A 27840-nucleotide genomic window follows, 5' to 3' on the forward strand; every position below is an offset into this window, starting at 1 on the left:
TGAGAGAGTCAAAGAGATGGCTGATGAGAAATTGAGAACTGATGAACATAACTGAGAGAGAATAGAGTGAGAGACACTCATTGAGAGTGAGAGACATCGTCGATCAGAGGCCAAAGGTTTAAGGCTGTTGCCCATTGGGGAAGAAGAAGAAGATAGAAAATGATGACTGAGTCTAAGAGAGAGAAGAGAGAGTGAAACAGTTAGTCGGATGTCGGTGATTCGGTCGGAGGGCAGAGTGCCAAAGGCCGTCGGTCCATTGGGAAAGAAGATAACTGAGAGTCTAAGAGAGTGAGAGAGAACTCAGAGAGAGGGAAAGAAAGGGGAAATGCGTGGCGAAGGAGGCTGATTATTAGGGATTCGATTTTAAAAATATTATATACATTATACAATATATTATATATAATATATATTATCAGTATATACCGGTCGGTTCGTTTAGACACTAGTTTTTTTAATAGGTTAACCGAAATTGAACTGGAATTAACAATTTTTTAATAATATGAAATCGAAACTAAACCGACTGGTTTGTTAACCATTTTTTGGTTCGGTTTCGATCGATTTTTTAGTCGATTCGGTTTTTTGGTTCTTTTTGCTCACCCCTACCGAGTAGGTACCTGAGTCAAAGACTCCGACGATCAAGTTAGTACGAGGGGGTGCAAGGTGGACGAGGCCTGAGGGGTAAACACTCAAACGAGGCCACAAATAAGACTAAGAGTTCTCAAGCTCTTGCTCTTAAGTCTAAGTTCCAATCTTGTAAGTGTAGATGTCTACCTTGAGAAGGTTCTCCCTTATTTATACTTGAGGTCGCCAAGAGGTAGGCAGGCGTGGACGACCAGGATGTGTCCCGACCTTGAGGAGTGCGGTCATCTGGGATCGCCGTGTGTGGCAATGCCATTAGTTCCGGGTTGCACATCAACCTTTGCTATGCGTGCCCTCATTGGATCCGTCTTGTGCACCATCTTCTGCCATGTGCATACATGCCATAGGTCCGGGTCATATGCGCCTACATCAGCTTCTATTAATTAAGACCGAGTATATTCATTTATTGTTTGAAGTGTATCTTAATTATTATTATTCTATTTAATTTGTATCGAATAGTTTAGGTAGATAAATAATCTAATCAAAATGAAGTGATGAAGAGCAACTGAAAAAAATTATTGTAAATTACATTCACCCTCTCATGGGCGCAACATAGGTTTCTCATCATATTGACAGCTAAAGGAGTACATTACTACTTGTATATGACTGGTTTTATTTCGGCTTTATCATAGAAGCAATTTTTTTTCTATTTTGCTGATTGTCTCACACTCTTTCTTCTTCCTAATGTATTTATCATTTTGGCACCTATGATAAGAGCTATAAGCCAGGTTGAAGCCCGACTCAAGTTATGGGCTTGAAACATAAGCTTGGGCTGAGGCTTGAACATAAAACCTAGGCACAAAATTCAAATTTCAAGGCGGAGCCATGTTAAAAATGATCACCCCACTAAGACAATTCAACCAATCACTCAATTATAATATTATCTCTGCTCAATCCCTAATCCGCCTTTGATTAGAACCAGTGTTTAGGAAACTGGATCAGATTGGTCGGTCAAATTGATTAAACCATGACCTGAGACTTGACCAGTTCGATCACATTTCATAACCATATTTTTTAAAAACCTAGCGAAAACCAACTGATTGGCCAGTTTAACCAAAAAAATTGATTAACCGGTCCCGAGTCCATGAAACGTGTTTAACAAGACTTGAACCTATAACCTCTTATATTTATATATTGCTTAATTATTGATGATGTGCAATCTGGTCGCTCTGTTGGAAGTCAGCTCGAACGGCGAATTGGCTACGTGGTCAGGTCGAATTGCAAGGCAAGAAGATCAAAGTGTTCCGGGATGCTTTACCCGGTGTGGGCACTCCAATGCTTAAGTTAGCGAAGGAGAGTTAGAGAGAGCTTATAACTTGTAAGTATGAGAATATGAGAGATAAATCGCGCCTACCTTGTGAGGCTGGAGGCGAAGCCTTTATATAGGCAAGCTGCAGTGGGCTTCATGATGCGTGTCTGAGATTACCGGCCTGTCTAATCTGGAGTTAGTTTCTCACTCGAAGATGGACTCTGAGTAAGCTAATCATGCTTATCTAGGTCCGTCCAATTTGGGTGGGGTGAAGATAAAATCCGTCGACGTGCGCCATGATCCCCATGAGATTGGAGATAGCTGGTTGCCTTCTAGAAGGAGGCTATGTGGCACCTTGGCAAGTCAATGTGTGTGGCGAGTTGCTTGGGCCTTGGTCTAGCTAGGTGACTTGAGGTGCTTGAGGTGACTAGAACCGTTGAGGTGTCTGAGGTTGCTTAAATGTGGCCATATCATTTCGTCGCTCTATGTGTCATCACATCATTGGATAGACCAAATTATCCCTCATCAATTACCACTATTCCACCTCTTTACCTATATCAATTAATTACTTTTTATTTTACATATTACTACTAGTATTTTAAAGAAAATATAAATTAAGAGACGAACAATAGTCATTTGCTTTAAAGAGCTTTATATCCATCCACCATATTTAATTATATTAAAAGTTATATTATATATAGTGCTATGTCATCATGATTTGATCTTTGGTTCGATGTTGGTTAAACCTATGAAGTCTGACCTATGCACAGGGGCAGAGCCAAAGGGGACCCAAGTGAGCCATGGCCCCCATTTATGGTTCAAAAATTCTTCACTTCCTATGTAAATTTTTCCCTTTTCCCACTCTCTCAATGGTTGGCCCCCTATGGTCCATCCTTACTTCATTTAGGTTTTGGCCCTCTTTATAAAAATTTTCTGGCTCCGCCCTTGCCTATGCATGCATGAACCTTTCCATTCTCTTATTCTATGTCTGATTCGATTTTATCCTAATTGAACCTCTGACCCGTTAACCTTACCCTTCTCCGGCTCCATACCCGGTCTAGTTCTCAATGAATTTGATTAGAAACATGAGAATCATTTGAACCATTCGCATTGACCTCTGAGCGCAGGTGATGCTTTACAAATTATTTCGAATTTTTAGATCGAAATCTTTTTAGTTTTGTACCGTTAGAGACGTTCGACTTGGACGGTTGAACCGCTAACCGCCACCCGGAGAAAAAAAAGGTGGCTCCGGGCCAAATTTTAAAACACTGCTTCAGTTCTTCCTCTAAAATTGTGTTCACTGTACTGTAGGATTCTAAAACCCTAGTTATTCCTCTTCGACCTCTTCAATGGCGGCACTCCGTAGATGCCTTCCAAGCCATGTTGCCCGTAGCCTATTCTCTACTCTCACTTCATCTGCACCAGACAAACCAACCTTCTCCTCATATCGTAAGCTGAGATCGGCTATCAAATCTGAGACTGATCCTGAAAAACTAGCAGAGATTTTTCAGAAATCCTCCAACTTGTCGATCTTCAATCGCGATCGACCTATGTTCGACCTCTCCATTGAAAAGCTTGCTGCTTCCAGACGACAGGATCTCATCGAACGGGTCCTCGAGCACCAGAAATCGCTTACCCAATCTCCATTCCTGAAATCCGAGGGTTTCTGGATTCGAATCATGATGCTCTACTCCAGCGCCGGTATGGTCGATCAAGCCGTCCGTACGTTCGACCAGATGAAGGAGATGGGATGCAATCGAACCGAAAAGTCTCTCTGCGCGATTCTTAGCGTTTTCTTGGAGAACCGAAAATTTGACAAGGTTCACGAATCGTTCGCCGAGATCCCACCGAAGATCGGGGTTTCCCCAAGCGCTGTCTCTTATAGCCTTGTCCTCAAAGCCTTCTGCAAGGAGAAATCGCTTCAATCGCTCGACTCGGCTCGTTCATTGCTCGAACAGATGGAAAAAGAAAAAGGGTTATCACCCGATATTACTTCTTATAATATCTTATTGGGTGCTTATTTGAAACGTAAGGACGCAACTAAGTTTGATGAAACTGTGAAGGAGATCTCCGACAAAGGTCTGCAGCCAAATTTAACTACTTACAATCATAGAATCTCAAGGTTTTGCAGAGCCAAAGAGTGTGTTAGAGCCAAGAAACTTTTCGACGAGATGGTTTCAAAGGGTATTAAGCCGAATTCGACTAGTTACAACACTCTCATTCATGGATTCTGCAAGGTAGGGGATTTTGAATCTGCAAAGAAAGTTTTGGAGAGAATGTGTTCGGATAATGTTGCGCCGACTTCAATTACTTATGTTACTATGATTCGATATATGGTTGAGGAGGGAGAATTTGAGTCGGCATTAGAAATGTGCAATGAGTGTATGAAGAGGAAATGGGCTCCCCCACTTGAGTCCATGGAGGGTCTGATTAATGGTTTGGTGAAGAGCTCTAAGGTAGACGAGGCGAAGGAGATTGCCGAAAAGGTGAAGATGAAGGTTAAGGGTAGTGCTGTGGATTCATGGAAGAAAATCGAAAGTGGTCTTCCGTTATAGGAGAACTAGGTAGCATAATAGCTTGAATTTGCAATTGTTCACAAATCGATGGGCGCAGTTGGTTCCCCTTCTCCATTTGGTTAGTAGAGTTTCAAATTTATGTTCCATTCAAATTTTGTAGTATCCATTTGAGGTATGGAATTGTTGCCTTATTTGTTTTTAAAATCACCTCATCAGCAAACAAATTGGAGAAGTTTCTTGAGCTGTATTTTCGTTTTGAGAAGCAGAAATAAGTGGTTCCTAAAACAAAAACTAATTCTGGAGTACAGATATCATTGGGGGTGTTATCCAATTTGAACTATCTTTTTTGATTGCTGGTTCCAAAAACAAAACAAAACCAGCTGGTTTGAAAACAAATTAAATCTCAAAAAAAAATGAAGAAAACATGTTCTTGGTTATACCTGTGTTTTTTGTTTTAAAAACTGAAACAAAAAATGAATTCTTGAATTCCTGGTTTAAAAAACATGTTTTCATGTGGCAATTTAGGGGGCAGTCTACAACATGAATTATTTTTGTTGTTGCCAATTTCAAAAACAAATCAAAACGATTTTATTTGAAAACAGATTGTTTTCTTAAAACAAAATTTTGGATGATTCAAGGATATGAACTACATTTCTAATTTGAATTAGGATAAGTGGGATCAACGTTGGTATTTATTTCTATTCTGAGAAATGGCTAAAAGACCAAAAAAATAAATGACCCGTGACCTGCCGATCTAGTTAAACAATTCAATGATTCAACTGATTGGTTAACCAAGTTAATGGTTTTTTTATGGACAAACAATTTAGTGGTAAGACAGACCTGGAATTTTGGCCTGGTGATGTATCAATCAATTTGATTAGCTAATATCAATTCCATCATGGGTTGAAAACACTGGATCCAAGTTTGTTAAAACAATCAATGTTTTCAAAATTTGAATTTTTGTAGTATTCTTTTTAATTAGTTATTAGGGTAAACCACAGAAATTTATAATTTGGGAGTTGTGACACGTCCCCAGACTTTGATTTGTGACAAATAGTTACCTTGTACTTTCAGATTCCAATCCTCTGCCCTTGACGGAGAAGGTAAAATTATAATGAGAAGGATCAACATTACTATATTAATTTTTATTTTAAGAAATGTCTAAAGACACCCAGAAAAAGGGAAAAAAAAAAGGCTTATGATCTGCTAAGGTTTATGGGTGTAATTTGAGCAAGCCGAACCCGAGCTTGGACCAATCCAACTTGGTTTTTTGTATAGTTTAGGCTTGGACTTTAATCCTAGGGTTGGGTTTCGTCCTAGCCCCTAGGTAGCCCTAGCCCCTAGCCTACCTAGTTCAACCTAGCCCAACCTAAGTATGGCTTGACTACGCCATGCATGCATGCTTATATACAAAGTTTCTATTAGTGGTGTAAAATGGGTCGTGTTGGGTCGTGTTGTGCTGTGGATAGTTCGTGCAAAGTGCGGGCTGTACTGTGTCAGTCTGCGGGTCATTTTGAGCTGTTGCCTTCCTTAGGGATAACTTGGGGGTTGGCCTGACATGGTCCATGGCCCAAGCTCGTGCCATGTCGTGCCGTGCTACAGGCCTAGGTTGGGCCTTGGGCATGGGCCAAATCGGGCAGATTGGTTTTTTACCTTTTTTTTGTTTTCTAATTTTTTATTTTTTGTTAAGTAAAAGTGTAAAACTAAAATATTTAACTTTCCTTTGGGCTTTGAAAACTATTTGAAAAAAATAAGAAATGAGAAATCTAACAAATAAATGAAAAAAAAATATTTAACCAAATAAAAATGGAATAACAAATTAGAAGAAAAAAATGAATTTTATTTCATTTAAATTTGAATGATACAAATTACAAAGCATACAATGGTTGGATATTTGGATGAATGAAATATGAAAATTTGGAAAGTGGAATAAATTAATAAATATAAAAAATACAATATAGTTACAAATTGGAATTATGAAACTACATTGTTAAAAAATAGCAAATAAATTAAATAAAATTAAAACAAAATTTACAATAATTTGAAAAAATTTTATACAACTATTGTTCATGACTTTCATCATCTGTTTCAAGTGAAATATCGAGTGTAGTTTCATGCCCTCCTTTGTCTTTTAATCTATCTTTAGCATCCAGTCAATTTTTAAAGCATATGCAAATTTCTATACTTTCATCATTTATACAACAACTTCTCTTGTCATCCAACACCCAATGTCTGCACTAAAGCATGACTTTGATGGAATTGTAGACGCCAGAGGAGTTAGTAGATCACGTGTCATGGCGGCGAGAACTGGATAATTTTTTGAATGTTCACTCCATCAGGCTAAAATATCAAAATTATTTATTCCCTCACCTAAATAGAAAAATCTGCTTATAAATAAAAATTAAGTTCGATAAATGAACTTGTTGTTGTGGTAATAGATTTCTACCTTTTACTTATTAAATAGAAAAGTTTTTCTCTTCTACTATTAGGTTTAAGTTCAAAAGTAGAAGATGCAACTATACAATTTGTAGAATTATTTCCTATTCATATAAACTCTACACTTCAAATAATAAAGTATTAATTTCTTTTTTTATTTCCAATTTTAATATTCATATTTTCACAATATATTTTCAAGTAAAATATCTAAACCATCTTTCCTAATCTTAAAATCTAATATTGTAGCTAAGCAATAAAGAGGAGAAATGTTCTCCCAATATTTTTTAAATTTATTTTTCATTATTTCAACAATACTTTTAAATTGTGGATTATTTTTATATTTTTCAAAACATTCACTAATCAACATTAATTGATAAGGTAAATTACAATTAATTGCATAATAAATACCCAATAATTAAATAGTAGCATCATAAAAATGTTTAAAAAAAATCTCTTATACAAATTGTCATTTTCTAGTCATCATCAAATATAATATCATTATGCATTTGTGCATTATAAAAATGAATAAGAATTGTTTATGAGAAATACAACCTTCTAACATAGCATTGATAGAATTCCATCTATGTTTGACATTTAATATAAAATGTTTATATTTTAAACCATAATTTTGACATAAATATTTAAATTCTTGTTTTCTTGTTCAAGAAATTTTAATATATATATATATATATATATATATATATATATATATATATATATATATATATATATATATATATTAGAAATAAGAGTAGATATAACATTTAAATCATCCTGATTACATAAATTTAAGATGTGACGTTCACATCTGATATTAAATAGTTTACCATTTAAACATGTTTTTAATTGAAATTTTAAAATATTTATTGTAGAATCATTATTATTAACATTATTAAAACTAAAGAAAATAATTTATTCTCAATTCCATAAGCATTAAAAGTATTTAAAATGCTTTCAGCAATAGCTAGGCTAGTATGTGGTCATTCAAGCCAAGTAAAATTTAAAATTCTTTTATTTAAAAGCCAATTTTCATCAATAAAATGTCCAGTAATACAAATATAACTTATGTTAAATTTAGAAATCCAAAGATCAGAAGTAAATCCAACTTTTGAATTAAGGTTTGATAACATATAAATTAAATTTTATTTATATGAATAAAAAAATTTAAAGCATCTGATCTAATAGTATTCTTAGAAACTTTTTTATATTGTGGATTTGCAGAATTACGTAACCATTTTTTAAGTTTAATATCTTCTGCTAGCAAAAATGGTTGTTCAACATGTACAATGTATTTTGTTAATTATTGCCTCATTTTTTCTTGAGAATATTTAAATGTACCAACACCCCCCCCCCCCAATTTGTGTTTGTGTTGTTTCTCTCTGTTCTTCTTTCTCATGGGTGAGCAAATGTCTCTCTAAGTGGCTAGTACCACCATTGCTACAATGTCTAAAGTCTTTCATACATTTTTGGCAAACAACTCTTTTTCCCTTCCCCTTAACCTCTTTTACTTTATTTTCCAAACCATTTAATCAAATTAGGTTATGTTTGGTTTGAAGGAAAATGTAGTGAAACCTTTACAAGCCTTATATAGGTTTCCATTCCTTTCTCTACTTTTTCCTTCAAACCAAACGCATCCTTAAAGGCCTCCTTTTCTTTCCCCTAGTATCAGTACTAGGGGTGGAAGTTCCATCAATATCAATAGCATCATATCGGTGCTACTATCATGATGCGACTAAATATCGTCAATATTGAACATGTTGGGGAATTGGTTTTGTGGGAAGCCAACCATTTTTTAAATTCTAAAACAATTAAAATTAATTTAATTGGACCTACCCAGATTGTAGGTTCCGAATTTCAACTTGATTTCAACAGTTGAAGTCTTTCAACTCCAAGAGACCAAGCCTCCCAAATTGCTAACTTGAGATACTTGACCTGGTTGAGCAAGCCTTATTCTTTTTAAAACTTCAATAAAGTTGAGAATTAGAGAATCGATCAATCATAATTCAGGCTTTAGAGTATGTATGACAGTATGAGATAAGACATTAAGAGAATTGTTGAATTAGTGTAATGAGAATGGTGGAGGATAGAGCTATTTATAGGAATTGAAAATAATTCAACTACCCAAAATACCCTAAAAACTAACCAATTTGTAGTTGTTGAGAGGGTTCTTTTGGTCATTGTAAAGTTATTTATCACTTTACCCAAAATGCCCTTATTCTATAGTTGTTGGGGGCATTTGTGTCATTTTTTCTCCCCCCCCCCATAACCAAAATACATAAATATCCCCCATATATAGATGTTTATAGCTATTATGGGGTATTTATGTAAAAAACCCCCAAAAAGTTGAAACTAGCTGCTAGGAGGGTCCCCAACGACTAGCTCTCGGGTGGGCTAAGTGTGGCCCATTATGGGTCCACGGGCCATGACGAGCTGGGTCGTGCTGGCCCATGGGCCACAAGCGATATAGCACGCACAGTCGTGCCGTACTGTGTCGTATCGACCCATGGACTTCGAACCCCAGGCCCAGCATGACACGAACCATCATGACTGGTCGAGCCGGGCCACAAGCGGCACAACCTGATTTACACCTCTAAGTTCCTATTTAAAAGTTTAAATTAGCGATACATGCAACTTTTTAGTACATTGGGCATGAGCCCAATTGAGCAACTCAAGCCCAGTTCAGGCTTGGGCCTTATCTGAATATGTCAATTTTCAATTTAGGCTAGGCTTGGGTCGAAAATATTGAACTTGATCTTAGGCTCGGACTATATTCAGGCTTGACTTGCCTAATAATTAGGGCTACAACTGGATTGACATTAAACCTAACCCAACTTGCACCCTTATGATCCAATAATTGAGTCAAATGGTTCAATGATTAACTAATTGGGTGATAGGGTTATTGACAGATTTTTTTTTTTTTTTACTTTTTTATATGCATGCAGTTTGGTAGTAAAACAACTTTGGAACTTTGGCCTAGTGACGTATCAACCAATTCGACTAGCCATTGTCAAATCTATCATGGGTTAAAAAAAAAAGAAATTGGTTCTAGGCTTTTAGCCACTATTTTGAAAACCAAATTGGATCAGATGGTCGAACTGTTTAACCCAGGAACAATCGTGTTTTTGGGTTCAGTTTTGGACTAAATTGCTTTTTTTTTTAAAAAAAAAGAAATTATTGAATTAGTTAGAGAATCATTGACCCAGATGGTTGAATTGTTAAATATTCAATTCAGGCAATAGTTTGTAGTTTAATAAAAAAAATATTTAGTTTTTTTAAGAAAGATTATTAACAGAGAAAAGAGGAGATCAAGAGATGGGAATGGGGTTGAGACAAGACCTCATATTAAGATCACTAAGATCAAAGAGAGAGAGAGAGAGGTGAGACCTGAGATCAAAGAAAGAGATTCGAAAGGACTGGGGAGAAATAACACTACCATTGCTGTCGTCATCATCACTAGTGAAGTTGCCTCCTCCTCCCATTCAGTTGTTATCAAACTTATAGATGGATTTTGTTTTGAGTTAATGACATCAAATTAAAACACAACTTTGTTCTAAAAGAGTTTCCAATGGAATTTCTTACATTAAAATAAAAGATAAAATACAGCAGTGCACCTATTTAAACACATTGATTTGGAATTTCTAATAGATAAGAAATTTATACATAGATAATATAATAAATAATGTGTTTCAAATTTGAGCAAAAAAAATTGTATATGGATGTCTTTGTGCTTAGCTATGTATGGCTTTGCTAAACCATCTAAAGTAAATACCTAGCTATAAGTATATGCTCCTGTTGAAATATTTTATCCCATTTTCTAACCTTTATTTACTTTTTCTTTATTTAAATCAAACATGCTACCTCCAGAAAGGAAGATGAGGGAACAAGTAACCGCCCTAATTCCTATCCTAGGGAAAAAGCCAATAAGACTCAGATATACAAAAAAAACCCATAAAATCACCACCCTCACAACCTAAACAACACCACTGAAAAACCCATAAAATCACCACCCTCACAACCCATAAAGCCTAAGGAAAGGATTTTGTTTTCTATATCAATGCATCATTTTTAGGTGCATATGAAGCAGATCCCATGGAGTGGTTGATAGCACATCCAAAATGCAAAAATCTTGTGTCTTAATTTTGAACAAGGTTCTAAGGTCCAAAAAACATGACATGTTTGGCAGACTGACCATAAACTGGTACTTGTTTGGTTGTGCCTTAAGTGGCAGCTAGAACTAGAATTATCATATAGGAGGGTAAATGATGGTTAGAAAAAATAAATGACAACATAGATGTTTCTATTTACCACAGAATGAAAAATAATTAATTTAGAAGTTCCTTGGGTTAGGAGTAAACAATAAAAAATAAAAAGAAAAAGAAAAATAAAAAAGATTAATTCACAACTAGTTGACTCAATGTACTTGCAAAGTAATTAATAATGTCCAATATCCCATGGGGTAGTTATGTGAATCGTGTTACACCATTTTTCTCTATCAAGGACCATATAAGTTTTGCATGGACATGAAAACAAGAATCAAAATTTGACATATGTGTAGGAGTCTAGCTAAGCAAGATAAAAATGCATGAATTTGCAAGCACATCTATCTATAAAAGGTATGGGCTATAAAAACAGTCCATAGTTTTTGTTTTTAAATTATAACATTATATCCACATAGAAAAAAGAAAAAAGTCTAAAGTCAATTTTGTTACTAGGTGGCATGTTATAGGAATTATGTCAAATAAGCTAAGAGAAATAGGAAAATGCTACATGGAAGTGTAATTATAACAATTCTATAGATTCGCAGGGCTTAGAATGAAACCGTCGACCCTCTTGACTTATTTATTCGGTTTCTGGAAAAAAATTGTTGATTTTGTTAATGATTCATTGATTTGAGTGATCGAATCGTCGATTCATTGACATGTTAATGGTTTTTGGCCATTTTTTTTAATTGGGAACCATTCAGGTAATCGATTCCATTTTATCCTAATCTCGGTTCCTGGCCAAAAATCGTTGAATCGATCAAAGACCCATTGACTCAGGTGTTCGAACCGTTGGCCCATTCAATGGTTTTTGGTCATTTTTTTAATTTTTTAATTTTTGTTGTCAAAATGGGCCATCCATTTGAACCAAACAATCAAACCATCGACCTGAGTACCGGTGGCCAGAACGGTTCCTTTTTCAAATCGTATGAGTCACAAGCTTGAATGGCATAACACATATGGTACTACTTAATGGACCTCACATACTCAATTTTTTGCTTGTAACTTTTTTTGTCATAATTGGTCATCCATTTTTTTATTTTTTTAATTGGGAACCGTTCAGGCAACCAGTTCCGTTTTATCCCAACCCCAGTCCTTGGCAAAAAAACCATTGAATCAGTCAACAACCCATTGACCCGAGTGGTCAAACCGTTAACTCGTTGACCTATTCGATACTTTTTGGATTTTTTTGTAATTTTTAATTTTTGTTGTCAAAACGGGTCGTCCATTCGAACTGTACGATCGAACCGTCAACCCAAAAATCGATGGCTAGAACAGTTCCATTTTCGAGTTGTATGAGTTACATACTCAAATGACATAACACGTATGATACTACTTAATGGACCTCACACACAATTCTTTGCCTATAATTTTTGTTGTTAGAATGAATCATCCGTTCGAACTGGAAGATCGAACCGTCGACCCAAAAATTGGTGGCCATGACGGTCTTGTAATTTTTTGCTTGTAATTTTTTGTTGTTAGAACAAGCCATCCATTCGAACTGAATGGTCGAACTGTCGACCCAAAAATCGATGGTCAAAACCGTTTCATTTTTGAATTGTATGAGTCACACGCTCAAATGGCATAACACATATGATACTACTTAATGGACCTCACAAACTCAATTTTTTGCCTATAATTTTTGTTGGCAGAATGGAACCGTCAACCTATTGATCCTTTGACCCAATCCCTAGCCAAAAACCGTTGAATCGATCAACGACCCATTGACTCGAGCAGTTGAACCATTGAACCCGTTGACCCATAAAATTAGTCGTTTTTTATTTTTTTAATTAGGAACCATCCAGGTAACTGGTTCCGTTTTATCCTAATCTCGGTCCCTGGCAAAAAATCGTTGAATCAGTTAACGACCCATTGACTCGGGCAGTCGAACCATTGACTCGTTTAATGGTTTTTGTTTTTTTTTTTATTTTTTAATTTTTGTTGTTAGAACAGGCCATCCGTTCGAACTGAACAGTCAAACCGTCAACCTGAAAACCGGTGGCCAGAAAGATTCCGTTTTTATGTCATATGAGTCGCACACTCGAATGACATAACACGTATGGTACTACTTAGTGGACCTCACACACTCAATTTTTTGCCTGTAACTTTTGTTGTTAGAACGGGTTGTCCTATTTTTATTTTTTTAATTGGAAACTGTCCAGACAACCAGTTCCGTTTTACCCCAATCCCGATCCTTGGCCGAAAACCATTGAATCGATTAACAACCCATTGACCCGAGTGGTCAAACCGTCAACCTATTGAACCGTTCAATGTTTTTTTGCCATTTTTTATTTTTTAAATTTTTGTTGTTAGAACAGGTTGTCCATTCGAATCGGACAGTTGAACCATTGACCCAAAAACCAGTGGCCAACGGTCCCATTTTCGAGTTGTATGAGTCACACGCACGAATGACATAACATCATGGTTTTTAAAATCGACCCAGAGATCAAACCGGTCATGGGTCCAGTTACCGAGTCGAACAGTCCGATCATTCAAATCGGACGGTTGAACCGTTGACACGGAAACCGGTGGCTAGAACAGTTCCATTTTTGGGTCATATGAGTCACACACTCGAATGACATAACATCATGGTTTTTAAAACCGACTCGGAGACCGAACCAGTAAGGGGTCTGGTTATTAGGTCAAACGGTTGGCCTATTCTGACAAAAAAATAAAAAAAATTAAAAAATAAAAAGCGGTCAAAACTTTTTGAATGGTTTGAATGATTCGATATCTAGTTATTAACAATATTTATAATAATTATTATATATTTATATAATTAGATAATTATCTAACAATGTATATAATTAATTGGAAGTGGATGCTCTCACGTGGGAATCTACTTGTACGAATAGATTCCATTTGCTACACGGAGAGAGCATCGCAATAGAGAGATAATTATAGGGCTCACACAACTATTTACACATTCGCGAGACAAGCTTCTTCAAAGCTTGAGGTATAATTTAACAAGTAAATAATAAATTGAAAAAATATGATTTAACAAAATTAGAAAAAAATAATCTAACAAAATTCCACATGAATTTTAATGTGTACAATTGTATGAACTAACAAAAATCATTTGTGACATTAACTCTAAAAAATGTCTAGAGACTAAAAATCATACAATTGTTCATATTTAATTTGTTAAATTATTTTTTCAAATTCCAAGGGACTAAAAATATATGTAGAGTGATGTAGGTTCCATTATCTCTGAAAATGAGTTGATTCCAAATTTAGACTAGAAAGTTTGCGCATATCATTTAATAACAAATCAAATCTAATTTGTGTTGTTTGTCCTAGTGCCTGCTTCATTGCGAGGATCTAGTCGACCTTTTGCTGCATCGCCTAGAATTGGGTGGGGTCGATCATGTTCTACTGTTGAGACTCGCGATGTGGGGGGCTGTAGTGAGAGCGAGATTCCCAAGATGGGGATCAGCCTGTAGAGTGGTCGGATATGTTTCTTGGTATGTTTTTTGATTACGTGAAGAGAGATTTAGAAATGGCTTTTTGTGTGATTCCCATACACGGTGCCAATTTGATGTTGTCCGATCCGAGGCATCCCGAACCAAAAGCGCAATCAGATGATCCTACCAACTACCGAAGCCGAGGTGGGAAGGATTGGAGCCATGCACCAAGAACTAAAACAAGAAGATGGTTAGAGGCCCGATCAGTTGTTCCCCGGGTAAGCACTCCGATGCTCAAATTAGTCGAGAATGGTAGATGATCGAGCCGAGCAGTTGAGGGAAACATGCTGGTCTGAGTAGAGGCAGAATAATCGTATGGGTGTTAGAAGTCAAAAGTCCCTTATCTTGAGCGGAAGTTACCTTTTTATAGCTGAACATCAGTGTCTTATTCGGATGAGGCTTTCGGGGTTGTCAGGATGAAGTTGTCCGCTGAAGCCTTCAGGATAAGACCTAATCCCTGGTAGAACTATCCTCCTTATCTGTACAGAGTTCTCCTGTCTTGGTTATACTTATCCATCGTATGTGGTACCAATGTGGCCGAAGTGATAAGGTGGCTGCAGAGGTAACATGTAGCACCCGGGGTCAGCTCAACCATAACCCAAACACTCTACATGTCTAAATGCCTATTGGTATCGAACCAAGCTCAAAACAATGATTAGGATCATGTTCAAATTAGGAATAAGTAAAATACAAGAGAAAAACTAGACCTTGCCATCAGTGGCACACTTTGACAAAAGCACATTGATGCCTTCGCTCGTATTCGAGGATTCTTGTGCTCAAGATATGGTTGCAACTTTGGTAACAAAAGAGCTGGGGAAACCACCCATGTAGTCATCGCTATTAAAGCTTTTTCAACAAACTCGCATACAAATCTTTTGTCTTGTGAAGATTTGAGAATAAGTTGTACAAGCTGAAATCAAACATCATACAAGTGTACATGCAATTTAAAAAAAAAATGAATAACCAAACCAAGAGACCAATCATACAATCATCATAAAACAAGAGAAAAAATAAATTACTTGGATTTCTAGTGGTTCCTTGTCATGATATACTTTATAACATATAACTTCACAAAAAGCGAAGCATGTGAGAATGCATACATTAAGGGTCCATTTGGTTTGTAGGAATAGGAGTATGGAATCAGAATCGGAATGGGCTAATCCAATTTCAATTGTTTGGTTGGGCAAAAGTGGAATCACATTCTCATTCATGCTGGAATGGCATTCCCCCATTTGAGAGAATGGCCATTCCCTGCCCTTTCCTTGGGAATGAAATCCCATTCCTCCTGATTTTAATTCTCATTCTCATTCCTATATGAACCAAACAGACTATGGGAATAGACCATTCTGATTCCGATTCTAACTACAAACCAAACGGACCCTAATTGTTGAGAGAGGGAGGATATACCACATGATGAAAATGATGGTAGTCATGTTAGTGATCATGAATATGTTGCCAATACATCAAGTGCTAATACAAAAATGAGACACTTAAACACGAAATTACTATTGCTTTATGGGAGAGATGCCATAATTGGTAATTATTTTGATTGAGTGGATGCCATGCTTATATTTAGAACAACTACTATGGTATTGACTCGTTTATGACAATGGACAATATATGGATTTCATTTTAAGTTACTTAATATATTGAATTCTATGTGCATTATTTTCTTTATTTTATTTTGTTTATTAAGCTATTATTCATGTTGTCCAATATTAGTTGTTTATTATACTAAATTTTCCAAGTAGGAATAAATGATAGAATGTATATACCAACTTGCTCCTATGGAAAAGGAGAGATGACTCTACATATGGCAAAATTAGAGGCCAATTATGAGTAGTGGATTTTTCGTTGCCCAATAAGAGGTGACCACAAGGGTGAAAGTGAAATTGAAGTAAATATATAACAAATTGATTTCTTAGTTAACCTAAGATCTCCATTTTAATTTTTTTAATTGTACATTCAAGAAGCTGATTTTCATGTTTTTGGTTAAAGTTGAATATGAAATTCTCTCTTGTATGCAATGATCCAATTAGTTTGAGAAGTCCTTTTGATGGAAACTACATTGTTTCCACTATTGCAAAATTTTGCAGATCTCTAGTCTACATTTGTTGGCACTAGAAGTTGTAGTTCAATCTCTATTCTCTTTGGTTTATTTACCTCACTTTAGGGTTTTGAACAACTGCAATTCTAAAGTTTTCTATCCTATATATAGAGAGAGAGGTAGATGTATGGGGCGTAAGATCCCTATTAGGATTTCCAAAACTTAAAGTCACGTAAGAGCAAGAAAAGGAAGCCCCTCTCCACATAGATATAGGAATCTTATTCCTTCTCTAAAATGTGTGGTCAAGATTAGAACATCTTTTAATATTGTAGTTAGGTCTAACAAGTGGTTTGTTTTTCTCATTCTAGGGTTTTGAACAACTACAATTCTAAAGTTTTCTATCCTATATATATATAGAGAGAGGTAGATGTATGGGGGGCGTAAGATCCCTATTAGGGTTTCCAAAACTTAAAGTCAAGTAAGAGCAAGAGAAGGAAGCCCCTCTCCACTTAGAGGTAAGAATCTTATTCCTTCTCTAACATGTTTGGTCAAGATTAGAACATCTTTTAATATTGTAGTTATGTCTAACAATTCCTCTACAATTGTTCTTAAGTCCCTATAAATTATTGTTTATACATTCAAAGATGATTCCAATCCCCCCCCCCCCCCACCCCACTAACACACACACACCACACACACATGTACACACACAAAACAATGTCCTACTCTACCTAGGATAACCATATGTGTGTCACTGTTTACATCAATTGCCATTAATATGGGCTTTATCCAAGAGTTCTGTGAAACTTCCTAAATAAGTTAAAACTTGCTCAAAAACACTTCTAAAGCAACTTCTAGTACATAGTAACTCGACTACATCAAGGGTTATGATGCCCATGTATACAACCCAATTCTTAGCTGCCATGTGTCCCTAAGGCTATGTTTGGTTTGAAGGAAAATGTAGGGAAAAGAAGGGAAAGGTAGGGAAACCTATACAAGATTTGTAAAGGTTTCCCTACCTTTCCCTACTTTTTCCTTCCAACCAAACGTAACCTAAATGAAATGCTTGAGGGAACTCAACAATGATCTAGACCAGCCCTACCAACTGACCTAACCAATCGATTCACCTAGACACCTCTAACACCCTTAGATTTTGATAAGGATAACCATTGAGAAGCTCGGGTTAGGTATGGTATCCATCTCCCATAGGATTATGACTCCTTAACAAGCACAATACCTCCTCTGTAAATAGGTAAGACACCCCTAGAAAAAGGTAAACACTATATCCCCCTTTTGCCTTCACCTCGTCCTCCTGCTTTCATTGATGACTTGGCCTTTTATACTTGGTCCAGTGACTCCTTTCCTACTCAATGACTTAAGCAATGGAGAGTTCTTCTCAGGAACACACCTCTAAACTCTCTTCTTGTCTTGCAAGTGCCTTTGGAAATAGTTTATCTCACCCAACCTCCTCGACTTGTTTGGTTTTTAGCTTTCTCTCCTCTCTCATCTATTGTCCAATTTCAAACTACAACAAGATATCCCTTAGTCAATTGGGACACCATAGGATAAGCCACAAAAAACTATCTTATGAATCCTAACTAGGACTTTTCCCGTATCCAACCCAGAGTGATCTAGGAATGGAAATTAGAGTCCTATTATAATTGGAATTCCTCCCAAGAGTTCCAATTTAACTATGATTTTTTACATTCTCATCTCAATGTTACCTAAAACTTATACATGATTCCTATTCTCACTAAGATTCTAAAACTAGAGTCCTAATTCAACTAGAACCCCTAGCTAGAGTCCTAATGCAAACCAACTTATTGGCTGTGACACTTTCCTCTTATTTAATTGTGTATAATCCTTAGGCTTTGTTTGGTTGCGATGCAAATAAATTTGTACTGATGCAAAACTATGGCAGTGCAAATGATTTGAGTGTAAATTTTGACCTATTTTTGTTTTAAATTTTAGTTTATTTTGTTTGATTGCAGTACAAATGAAATAAATTAAGACAGGAACCCAAACAAAGTAAAATCCAAAGCAAATTTAAACAATAATTTTGCATTTCTCCCATGCATTTGTACTAGTGCAAATAAATCTGCACTACAACCAAACACAACCTTATTGTCAATCCTTAGACGAATTGTAGTATCACTTTTAACTTCCCAATATGTAGAGTATGTAAGTTACTATTCAATAATGACTTCCCAACAGTTAAGCATAATAATAATAAAGAATGGCTAGAATGCTAACAAGAAGATAATAGTTGAGAATAAATAAACCAGTTAAGAACTACTACATGCTATCTTGGTTAGTGGTTCTAGAGTTGACAAAGAATAAGAACAATAATTGTAAATAACTATAGAAATGTAAAGGAATAATTGAAATAGAATAAACACTATAGTAAATGGCAATTGCACTTGGTGGTGTGTGTCTAAGGACTTGCTACACTAGATTTCTTTGATATGGACTAACTATCAAAATCACAAAACTAGCTATGGAAAAGAGAAATGTTGCTAGAAATGTAAGTCAATATTAATTGTGAACAACAATATCAATAAATGTAAAGGCAATTAGTAAGTTAGTGTAGTTAATGGAGTTAATAATGTTAAAGATCAAAATGTATTCAGCCAACATTGCCTATGTCCTCTACCTCAGACCATCATTAAGGATTTTCACTAATCAATTGGATTTCCTGAGCGTCAGCTAAGCTTTTATAATTAGTAGGACTTCATGGGTGTCTACAATACCTTTTCTAATTGGACTTACACGGGTGCCAACAAGATCCAAACCTACAAGGCTTCTAGGTGTTTGTAAGACATTGTAGTTGAATTTGCAATGAGACCTTAAATGGTGTTTAACAATTCGAACACCTACCTACTTGAAGATCTTCCATTAATAAGCATATGAGCAGGTTTGTTTGTAAGAACAACCTCTCAATAGGCAAATATAAACAGTTACAACTCAAACTAATTAGTTGCCAGAGTATAATGGTTTTCAATTATAAATGAAGAAAAATCAAATGATAAAAAGATGTTATTTAATTTTCCTTTGCACATAATAAAAGGAAAATCAAGTTGTACCCAAAACATGGATTCTGTCCAAAAACGCCTAAAAAATGATATGGCATGGGCATTTTCTTGATAAATCCTCTCCAAGAAATGCCCATGAAAACCAAACATCATTCTGTTTCATTCTCTAGCCCATTTCCTCCTTTTTATATATAAAATAAAGAAGAAGGGTTGAGTGTTGACCCGTCTTGTATAATGGTCCAACTGTCACCTTGAAAAGAAAAACGGTTCAATGTTGGATGTTTTCAGAGCACTCTTAAGGGATGGATATCATGCTGGTATTTGGGACTATTGCTGTTTTTTTGAAAACGGGAAAAATGGCACACATGGTTTTTAAAACCAGACCAGACTGGACGGTCAGACTGGAAAAACCGGGAACTGGTCCATTCTTCCCCAAAATTGAGATTTTTCAAAAAATCGTTGATTTTGGTCAGCAAATCGTTGACCCGGGCAGTTAACGGTTTTGATCATTTTTTATTTTTTTTGTTAGAATGGTCTGACCATTTGGGTCGAACGGTCGGACCGTTTGCCCCGGTAACCGGACCCCTGACTGGTTCGGTCTCCGGGTCAGTTTTAAAAACCATGATGGCACATGTTGTTTGGTTAGCCATTTTCTAAAAAATTAGAAAAAAAAATTTTACTGTTTTTCAAAAAACTACCCATCTTAGAAAACTCCACTTTTGGCGTTTTTTTAATTTCCACAAAGCGTTTTCTGGTATGGTGGCTGATGTGGCTCACTGGCTTTTATGTGATGCCATTTTCTCAGAAAACAAGAAGTCGACAATGGAACCAAACAGCACCATGAAAAAACGTTATCTCAAAAATCGAAAAAAACACCCCATTGCGTTTTACTCCCAAACACTCCCCTTGTGATCTCACTGTTGCTGGCGCTCATTTTGATTTTATAGGGAATCCTGTTGCAGCAATACGTTCGTCGGTGTAAATCTTAACCGTTGGATCTGAATATGTAATTTCTTCTACCGAGTTAGGAATCAGGAATTTCGTCATCTTGATTCTCGTCTAACGGTTGATATTCAGATCCTGATCCGAACATACATTCGGAGAGAGAGGACATACCTATTATCAAATGTTGGAACTTGGATCCATGACCTATTCTCTCGATCCGAACTCAACCACCCCCAGAGAGAGACAGAGAGATCTCTTCCCGCGACGTTTGCGTTTCAGTTTCTGCAGCGAATAATGGCGGCCTTCATCAAGCTAGACGATTCGCCAATGTTCCGGAAGCAGGTTGGTTCTCTTTATTTTTTATCTTTTTTCAAAAGTTGGTTCTTATACTCATCTATTGTTGTACATTTTACTTCAACAACTATGATCCAAGGTTATGTTTGCTGATTTTGTTTCTGTGATTGTTAATAGTTCTAACATCTATTAACTTTCCTGTTACTATGCTTTCATGTGGACGTAAGGCTGAGTTTTTGATTTCTATTGTTATAATCCAATTGATTTATTTCCTCATCTCCTTGATAAGAACTCAGAAGGGTAATAAAAGTTCTCGCTCGCCTTCCCTCCTTCCCCTCTCTATCTTTCCACCTATTATGACCTATTTGCTGTCGGTTGAAACTTTTTGATTTTCCAAATAAGACATTTTTTATGGAACTAAACAATAGGTAGCATGGAGATGCAAATTGGGGGAATTGCTTTGCAACACTTTTCCTCATTTTCTAGACAATTGGTAACTATAGAAATGCCATTTTCCAGAAAGAGGAAGCAGGTATCTTTTGTTTATATATTCGTTGAGCAGTAAAGAGCCTATAGATGCATTGGAGGAGTACGAGATAGAGTTATATTAGCAATCTTTCAATTATTGTGGTTATCTGTTTTTTCATTATGGAAAAACATGTTTCAGTTATCTGATTGAGTGTTTTCTGGGAAGTCAGTTTCTCTGTGGTGTTGTGTTTGCATAGACACGGTTACACAGAGATAGGAATCGGAATCTGGTGTGTTGGGAGATAAAGGAAAGATAACCACCCTACTTGGGAGTTAGGAGGTGGTAACACTTAGACCCCAAACTTTGTTTTGCGACAAAGAGACACCCCCTTTGGTTTTACTTGGCACCTACATTGTCGGATGAAAGTGACCAACCACCACTTGATTTTCATATCTAGACCCTAAATCCTAAAATTAACACCGACCCGGTAAGACAATTGTGCCCTCCCTCCTGCCCGAGAATTTCTAGATCCCAGCACTTTGTCCGTTGACCCACTAATGAGTTTGACAGTAAAAGTAAAATCACTAGCTCATTTGAGATTCTATGGCTTATATCAATTATATCAACAAAGATCAAAATGATGAAAGTAACCATTTTTTTTTTATCAATAAATGAATTTCAATAGATTTAAAAACAAAAATTACAGGATTGGGAGAGGTAAACTGTTTTATCTCTCCACAACATATATGCAATTACAATTGAGCCCAAAAACAACTGATTCCTTCCCACCCCTTGTTTTTCTAAAACATCAACAAAAGCATTTGCAATCCTTTTAACCCAGCTGAATTGCACTTCCATATCTTTAGTCTGCTATTTAAATCTCTTTTTTCTCATTGTTGAAAATCCAGAAACCCTTGTGTTCGTTTTGCATCCATTCCACTACTAACTTTGAGTCATCTTCGATAATCAACTTCCTAACATCCAGTTCCTTTTTTATTCATAAAAAAAAAAAAAATCCAGTTCCTTTGCCTTGCACTCCTTCCATGACAGTGATAACCTCAACCCTTAGAGAGTCATCTACTCCAATTGGGCCCGAATATAATCCAATAACTCTGCCTTCACCATCTCTAAAACCAGAGGGACTCAGGTTTCCAGCACTACTCCCATCAAAGTTCAGTTTGATGTAATTAAACATGGGAGGAGACCAAGCAAGAATTATATTGGATCTATGACAATCAGAAATGGTTGCTTCCTTCCATGTGTTCAAGATATCACCTGTTGAGAAGTTAGCAAACATATCCATAGATTTTACCCAATGAACCACTCTCACCGTAATAGTTTCTATGATAGCTTCTCTACTTCTTTCCGTCTGAAGACAATCTTGCATTTCTCTCTTCCCATATGGTCCAACTTACAGCTGCCCTAACACATCTCCATAAAACTCGTTTCCTTTTCTTTGGCCACCTCAAGTAAGAGGAATCAAACAAGCTTTGCACATTAGTTAGGGGAGACCACTTGCACCCTAACAATGAGAAAAACCATTCCCAAATAGAAGTAATAAAAAAGGTAGGAGATTAATAAGTGAAAGCAAGTTACTCCATTATCCTTACACATAACACGCCAGTAAGGAGATAAGGTAAGCACCAATTTGTTCTTTTCCTTTGAAGTAAATCACAAGTATTAATTAATTTGATGAAATATTTTTCCGGGTATTGATAAAAAAATCATAGGTATTAATTCTTTCTAGGAAGACTTCCCAATAAAAACCCCCAACTCTTGAAGGGATAGGATTACACCAGAGCTCAACCATTGGATATGGAATTCCCAAAGAATCAATAGGTTGAATGAGGGCCTTGATAAAAGGAGATCATGAAAAGGAACCAGAGGAGGAAGGAGTCTAAATGCGACTGTCAGGTTTCGAGGATTCCAAGTAAACCCCATCAAGGACATGAAGCAAACCGAGGACCTCATTAAGATCTAAATCCCTCACATCCCTCCTTAAACCCAAATCCTAATCAAAGCCAATTCTTGAGCTTGAAGGAACTAGGAAAGATGACACAAGTTTATCTTTATATCATGATAGGGCAAAGATAGAGAGGTATTTATCTTTCAAATATAGATTACCCATCCAAACTTGATCCCAAAATTTTGTAAGGTTACCAGAACAAAGGTCATACACTCATACCTGATAAAGGGTAGGAAGGATGGGAGGACAATGTTAATGGCTTTCCAAGGAGACACTCTAGTAACTCTAGTTAGAGTGTTCCAACATCCCAACTGTCAGTTGCAAGCCTATGAGTACCAATCACTATCTTAGCTCAAAGCTTGTCCTTCTCCATAGGTTAAGGGTTGATTTTAAAAGGAGGTTTAAGAAGAAGAAAAGGCAAGGGGTGAAGGGAAGTGGTGGAAAGAGGCTTGTTTATTCGAAACAAGGGGAGTATAACTTTTTGAAAACCATTCAAGCAAGAAGCTTTGGGGCTGTAGCCGAAAATGAATGGATGTGGTCACAAGATATGAGAAAGGAAGGAAGGTCGCCGCTCATGATGAAGAGAGAATAGAGGGATCTTCTTCCAGTTTAGGTGATAAAGAGAAAGCGGTGAGCTCTGCAATGCCTGTGGTGAATGAGGGCTCCAGTCCTTACTCTACAGAGAACTAAGGACTCAGGTTCTGTGCACTGCACTCTATCTCAAGAATTTCCATGTCTTGAGGCTAAGGGGATAGATAGCTACGAGGTGGAGAGAGAAGAATACGTATGGAAGCCTGATAGTGTTGATGATGGAACTTTGACGGAGGACTTTGGGTTCCTTTCCAAGCTGGCTGGAGTGAAAAACAAGGCCCCCTCTGTTATCCCCACCAAGGAGTTAAGTTTGGAAACCCTTTCTTCCCCCTCCTCCCTGCCCTCTGCAGTTCTTGGGTTCTCTCGAGGGGGAAGAAAGGGGGTCATGATTAAAACCAGTGTGCCTCCTTCTTTAAGTCCCTTTGTTCTCCCTCGGGACAATTAGGTTTCCCAGCTAAGGAGATTTTGTCTAAACCTGTACCTCCTAAAATTATTATTTTCTGCTGGGAGGTGTTCTATAGGAAAATCAACAATTCAGACTTATTGCAGAAGAGAAGGCCTTCTATGTGTCTGTCTCCTAATTGGTGTGTACTTTGCAGGGCTAATGGTGAGGATTGCTCTCACTTATTTTTAACCTGTTCCTTTTCTGATGCTATTTGGGGTTGGATCTTTGCCTTGTTTGGTTGCAGATGGAATTTGACCACAGCCGTAGATCGGCTCTTTGACCCGTACTTCTTTGTGTGGCCCACAAAAATTGGTAAAACAATGTGGAGGTGCATTAGAGCTGCTGCTTTGTGGACAATTTGGGAAGAAAGAAATGCGAGGATTTTCCAAGAGAAGGAGAGAAATTTTCAGAATGTAAAGGATTGGATTTTGACCAGGGCAACCCATTGGTTGAGATCATTGGATTCCTTTAAAATATATTCCTTTGATGACATTTGGAGGAACCGGATAGCTGCGGCTAGTAGCAGTAACAGGAAGAACAGGGTACCAGCTTTGTGGGTGCCTCCTTCAGAAAGGCTGGACAAAGCTGAATTTTGATGGTAGCAGCCAAGGAAATCCAGGTTCATCAGGGATAGTAGCAGTAACAGGAAGAATTGGATAGCTGTGGCTAGTAGCAGTAACAGGAAGAACAGGGTACCAGCTTTGTGGGTGCCTCCTTCAGAAGGCTGGACAAAGCTGAATTTTGATGGTAGCAGCCAAGGAAATCCAGGTCCATCAGGGATAGTAGCAGTAACAGGAAGAATTGGATAGCTGTGGCTAGTAGCAGTAATAGGAAGAACAGGGTACCAGCTTTGTGGGTGCCTCCTTCAGAAGGCTGGACAAAGCTGAATTTTGATAGTAGCAGCCAAGGAAATCCAGGTCCATCAGGGATGGGAGGGGTGCTGAGAGATAAAGATAGTAATGTATTAGCTTTATTCTCAGGCTCCGTGGGTATAGGGGACTCTACTAGAGATGAGCTTCTAGCGGCAGTACAAGGTATTCAGATTGCAGACCAGTTAGGAGTTCAGAATTTGCTTATTGAAGGAGACTCCAAAGTCATTGTGGGTTGGTTAAAAAATCCAGCTTCAGATATTTGGTGCTACAGGGATATTATGAAGAATGCTAATTGGTTTTCAAGGAACATGACTGTTAATTATCAGTGGGTGGGTAGAGCAGCTAATACCATAGCGGATGGGTTAGCTAAGCAAGGGGTATCAAGGGAACATTTCTTCTGGGCAGCTCTGTAAACTCTCATCTCCTAGTCTGATGTAGTACTTCGTTGTTGTTGAGGAGAGGTACCAGCACGTGCCTCTCCTTGGGCAGGCTGTTTTGTAATTTCATTCTGATTATTATGAATAAATTATCAATCATTTATAAAAAAAAAAACTTCTAAATGTGGGGAGACCAGTGGTTGGTTCAATTTTCTTGTATTTGACATCTTTGATGTTCTGCTTTTTCTTATCTTTTATTGTTGATGATCTCTCACCACCCTCTGAGCGTAAAGTTTCTTTAATTGACATCTTGATTATCAATCAATGAATGTTCTTTTTTATTTATTACCAAAAAAATTATATGGCGGGCCTAAAGTTTCTTTAATTGTACAGCCATCACAAAAATCTAAAAAAGAGTCCTACAGAAAATAGAAACCTTGATTATATGATTATATTAGAGGGCTACTGTCAGCTGTTGAGCTGTATTGTATTGTGTGTATATATATATATATATATATATATATATATATATTTATATAATTTAATACAATTTATGGATACTGATAAAAAGGCCTGCTGACCCTATTATTTTCATGGGATTTCTTTTAGCCAATGGGATTGAATCTCTCACAATGAGATTATTAATCAGCTAATTCAAGCAATCCGTTGTAATGGTTGGTCACTATGTAATCTATTTAACCTTATGTTTACTTAAAATATTACTGGATGTTAACTTGACACTCTTTTGTTTCCTTTCTTTTCTTTTTTCTTTATTTTTTCTTTCATTGAGCAGATGCGCTCTCTCGAGCATATTGCAAATGAGTTAAAAGATCGCTGCCAAATACTATACAATGGGTGTAAGAAATTTGTGTAAGTACATCCATGGTTCTATTGTTGAATCAATTACATTGTATCCAATTATAAAGTCTATGATTCCTTGTACACTCTCTCAAGCAGTCTATGATCCTTTGTGATGCAAGAATTAGAAGTGGCATAGAGGGTCTAATATGTAAAATTGATATTGAGAAGGCGTATGATCATGTGGGATGGGGTTTCTTGGAGGAGGTGCTGGAGAGGATGGGGTTTGGGGGAAGATGGAGAAGCTGGATATTTGGCTGCATTTCTACAGTCTCTTTCTTAGTGTTGGTGAATGGGGTCTCAACAGAATTCTTCCAAGTTTCAAGGGGGTTATGGCAAGGAGACCTTTCTCCTTTGCCGTTTGTTCTAGTGACAGAAGTTTTGGGTAGACTGCTGATCAAGAGGGTTGAAAAGGTACTTGCTATAACCAACTGGGCCTGAACATCTGAGAAGAATGTTGTTACCATGATCTGTATTAGACCTCCAATTCTAGATGTGCCTGGATTACCAAGACTGCAATGTAAAAGATATATATTCATTTCTGTGTTATATTCTCATTCATAGTTTGTTACTATTCATGCATCTTTATTTATCTGTATACAGGCACCATTTTGCATAACTAATTCTTTCTAATGCACCGTGTAGTTGTCCATGTTCAGAAATTTATGTTGCAGTTATGGCAGTAAGAGAGGTTTCTAATTTTTTATTTCAATCTTTGCAGGGCAGCACTTGGAGAGGCATATAATGGAGATATTGCGTTTGCAGAATCTCTGGAAGCATTTGGGGGTGGAAATGATGATCTATTTAGTATATCAGTAGGAGGTTGTTGAAGCATTTCATGTTCATTTTCTTTGTATCCATTCATGGATCATGAAAGAGGTTGTAATGGGCTAGGGCTCAGCCTATATCTGAACATCATATATGATAACCATGGTGAATAAATGGATAATGATGTGTGATACACATGCATAGGTGCATGGGGTTGTTAGAAACCAATAAAATAACCATGATGGTCCAGGATCTATAGATAACCAAATCTCCTACTGGTCGTCCACTTCTTATACTCTTTGGCACCATTCCCAATGCTATTTGCTCACAACATACGTTCTCAATGTTAAGGAGCAGGACTTCAATGGCTTTTTAATGACTTCAAATTAAAACAGGTATCTCCATTGCAACCCGGGTGACCAGGGTTTAAATCTTGGAAACAACCTCTCTGTATGTGCAGGGGTAAGGTTGCGTACATCTGTCCTTTCCTTCCCTAGACCTTGCATTGGTGGGAGCCTTGTGCATTGGGCTGCCCTTTATATTAAGAGTGGAAAACGAGTAGTTCTTGTTTAATTTCTGTAACTGTTGAACTAATGATTGGTGATTAGAATGA

At 36.8% G+C, this 27840-nt stretch overlaps 2 protein-coding genes across 2 annotated transcripts in view; both read left to right on the forward strand.

Annotated features, from left to right (window-relative positions):
• The first annotated feature begins 2846 nt into the window (after nucleotides 1-2846).
• On the forward strand, nucleotides 2847-4651 carry LOC148855636 (uncharacterized). The gene has a single exon (XM_088982093.1). The coding sequence runs from the start codon at nucleotides 3238-3240 to the stop codon at nucleotides 4441-4443; it is 1206 nt and encodes a 401-aa protein (XP_088838219.1). The 5' UTR covers nucleotides 2847-3237; the 3' UTR covers nucleotides 4444-4651.
• Nucleotides 4652-20739: 16088 nt separating this feature from the next.
• LOC148855637 (ADP-ribosylation factor GTPase-activating protein AGD4-like) overlaps nucleotides 20740-27840 on the forward strand; it is a 106656-nt gene continuing 99555 nt past the window's right edge. Inside the window, exons 1-3 of the mRNA XM_088984933.1 lie at nucleotides 20740-20929; nucleotides 26395-26471; nucleotides 27181-27281. Coding sequence (XP_088841059.1) covers nucleotides 20882-20929; nucleotides 26395-26471; nucleotides 27181-27281 — 226 coding nt within the window. The 5' untranslated portion in view covers nucleotides 20740-20881. The remainder of the gene's footprint in view (nucleotides 20930-26394; nucleotides 26472-27180; nucleotides 27282-27840) is intronic.

The sequence above is a fragment of the Nelumbo lutea genome, chromosome 4 (genome assembly GCF_056320005.1).
Source record: "Nelumbo lutea isolate HS-2025 chromosome 4, American lotus-T2T, whole genome shotgun sequence".
NCBI lineage: Eukaryota > Viridiplantae > Streptophyta > Magnoliopsida > Proteales > Nelumbonaceae > Nelumbo > Nelumbo lutea.

Excerpts from the sequence above, each read along its gene's own strand:
- LOC148855636 (XM_088982093.1), top strand. The coding sequence starts at position 3,238 with ATGGCGGCACTCCGTAGATGCCTTCCAAGCCATGTTGCCCGTAGCCTA.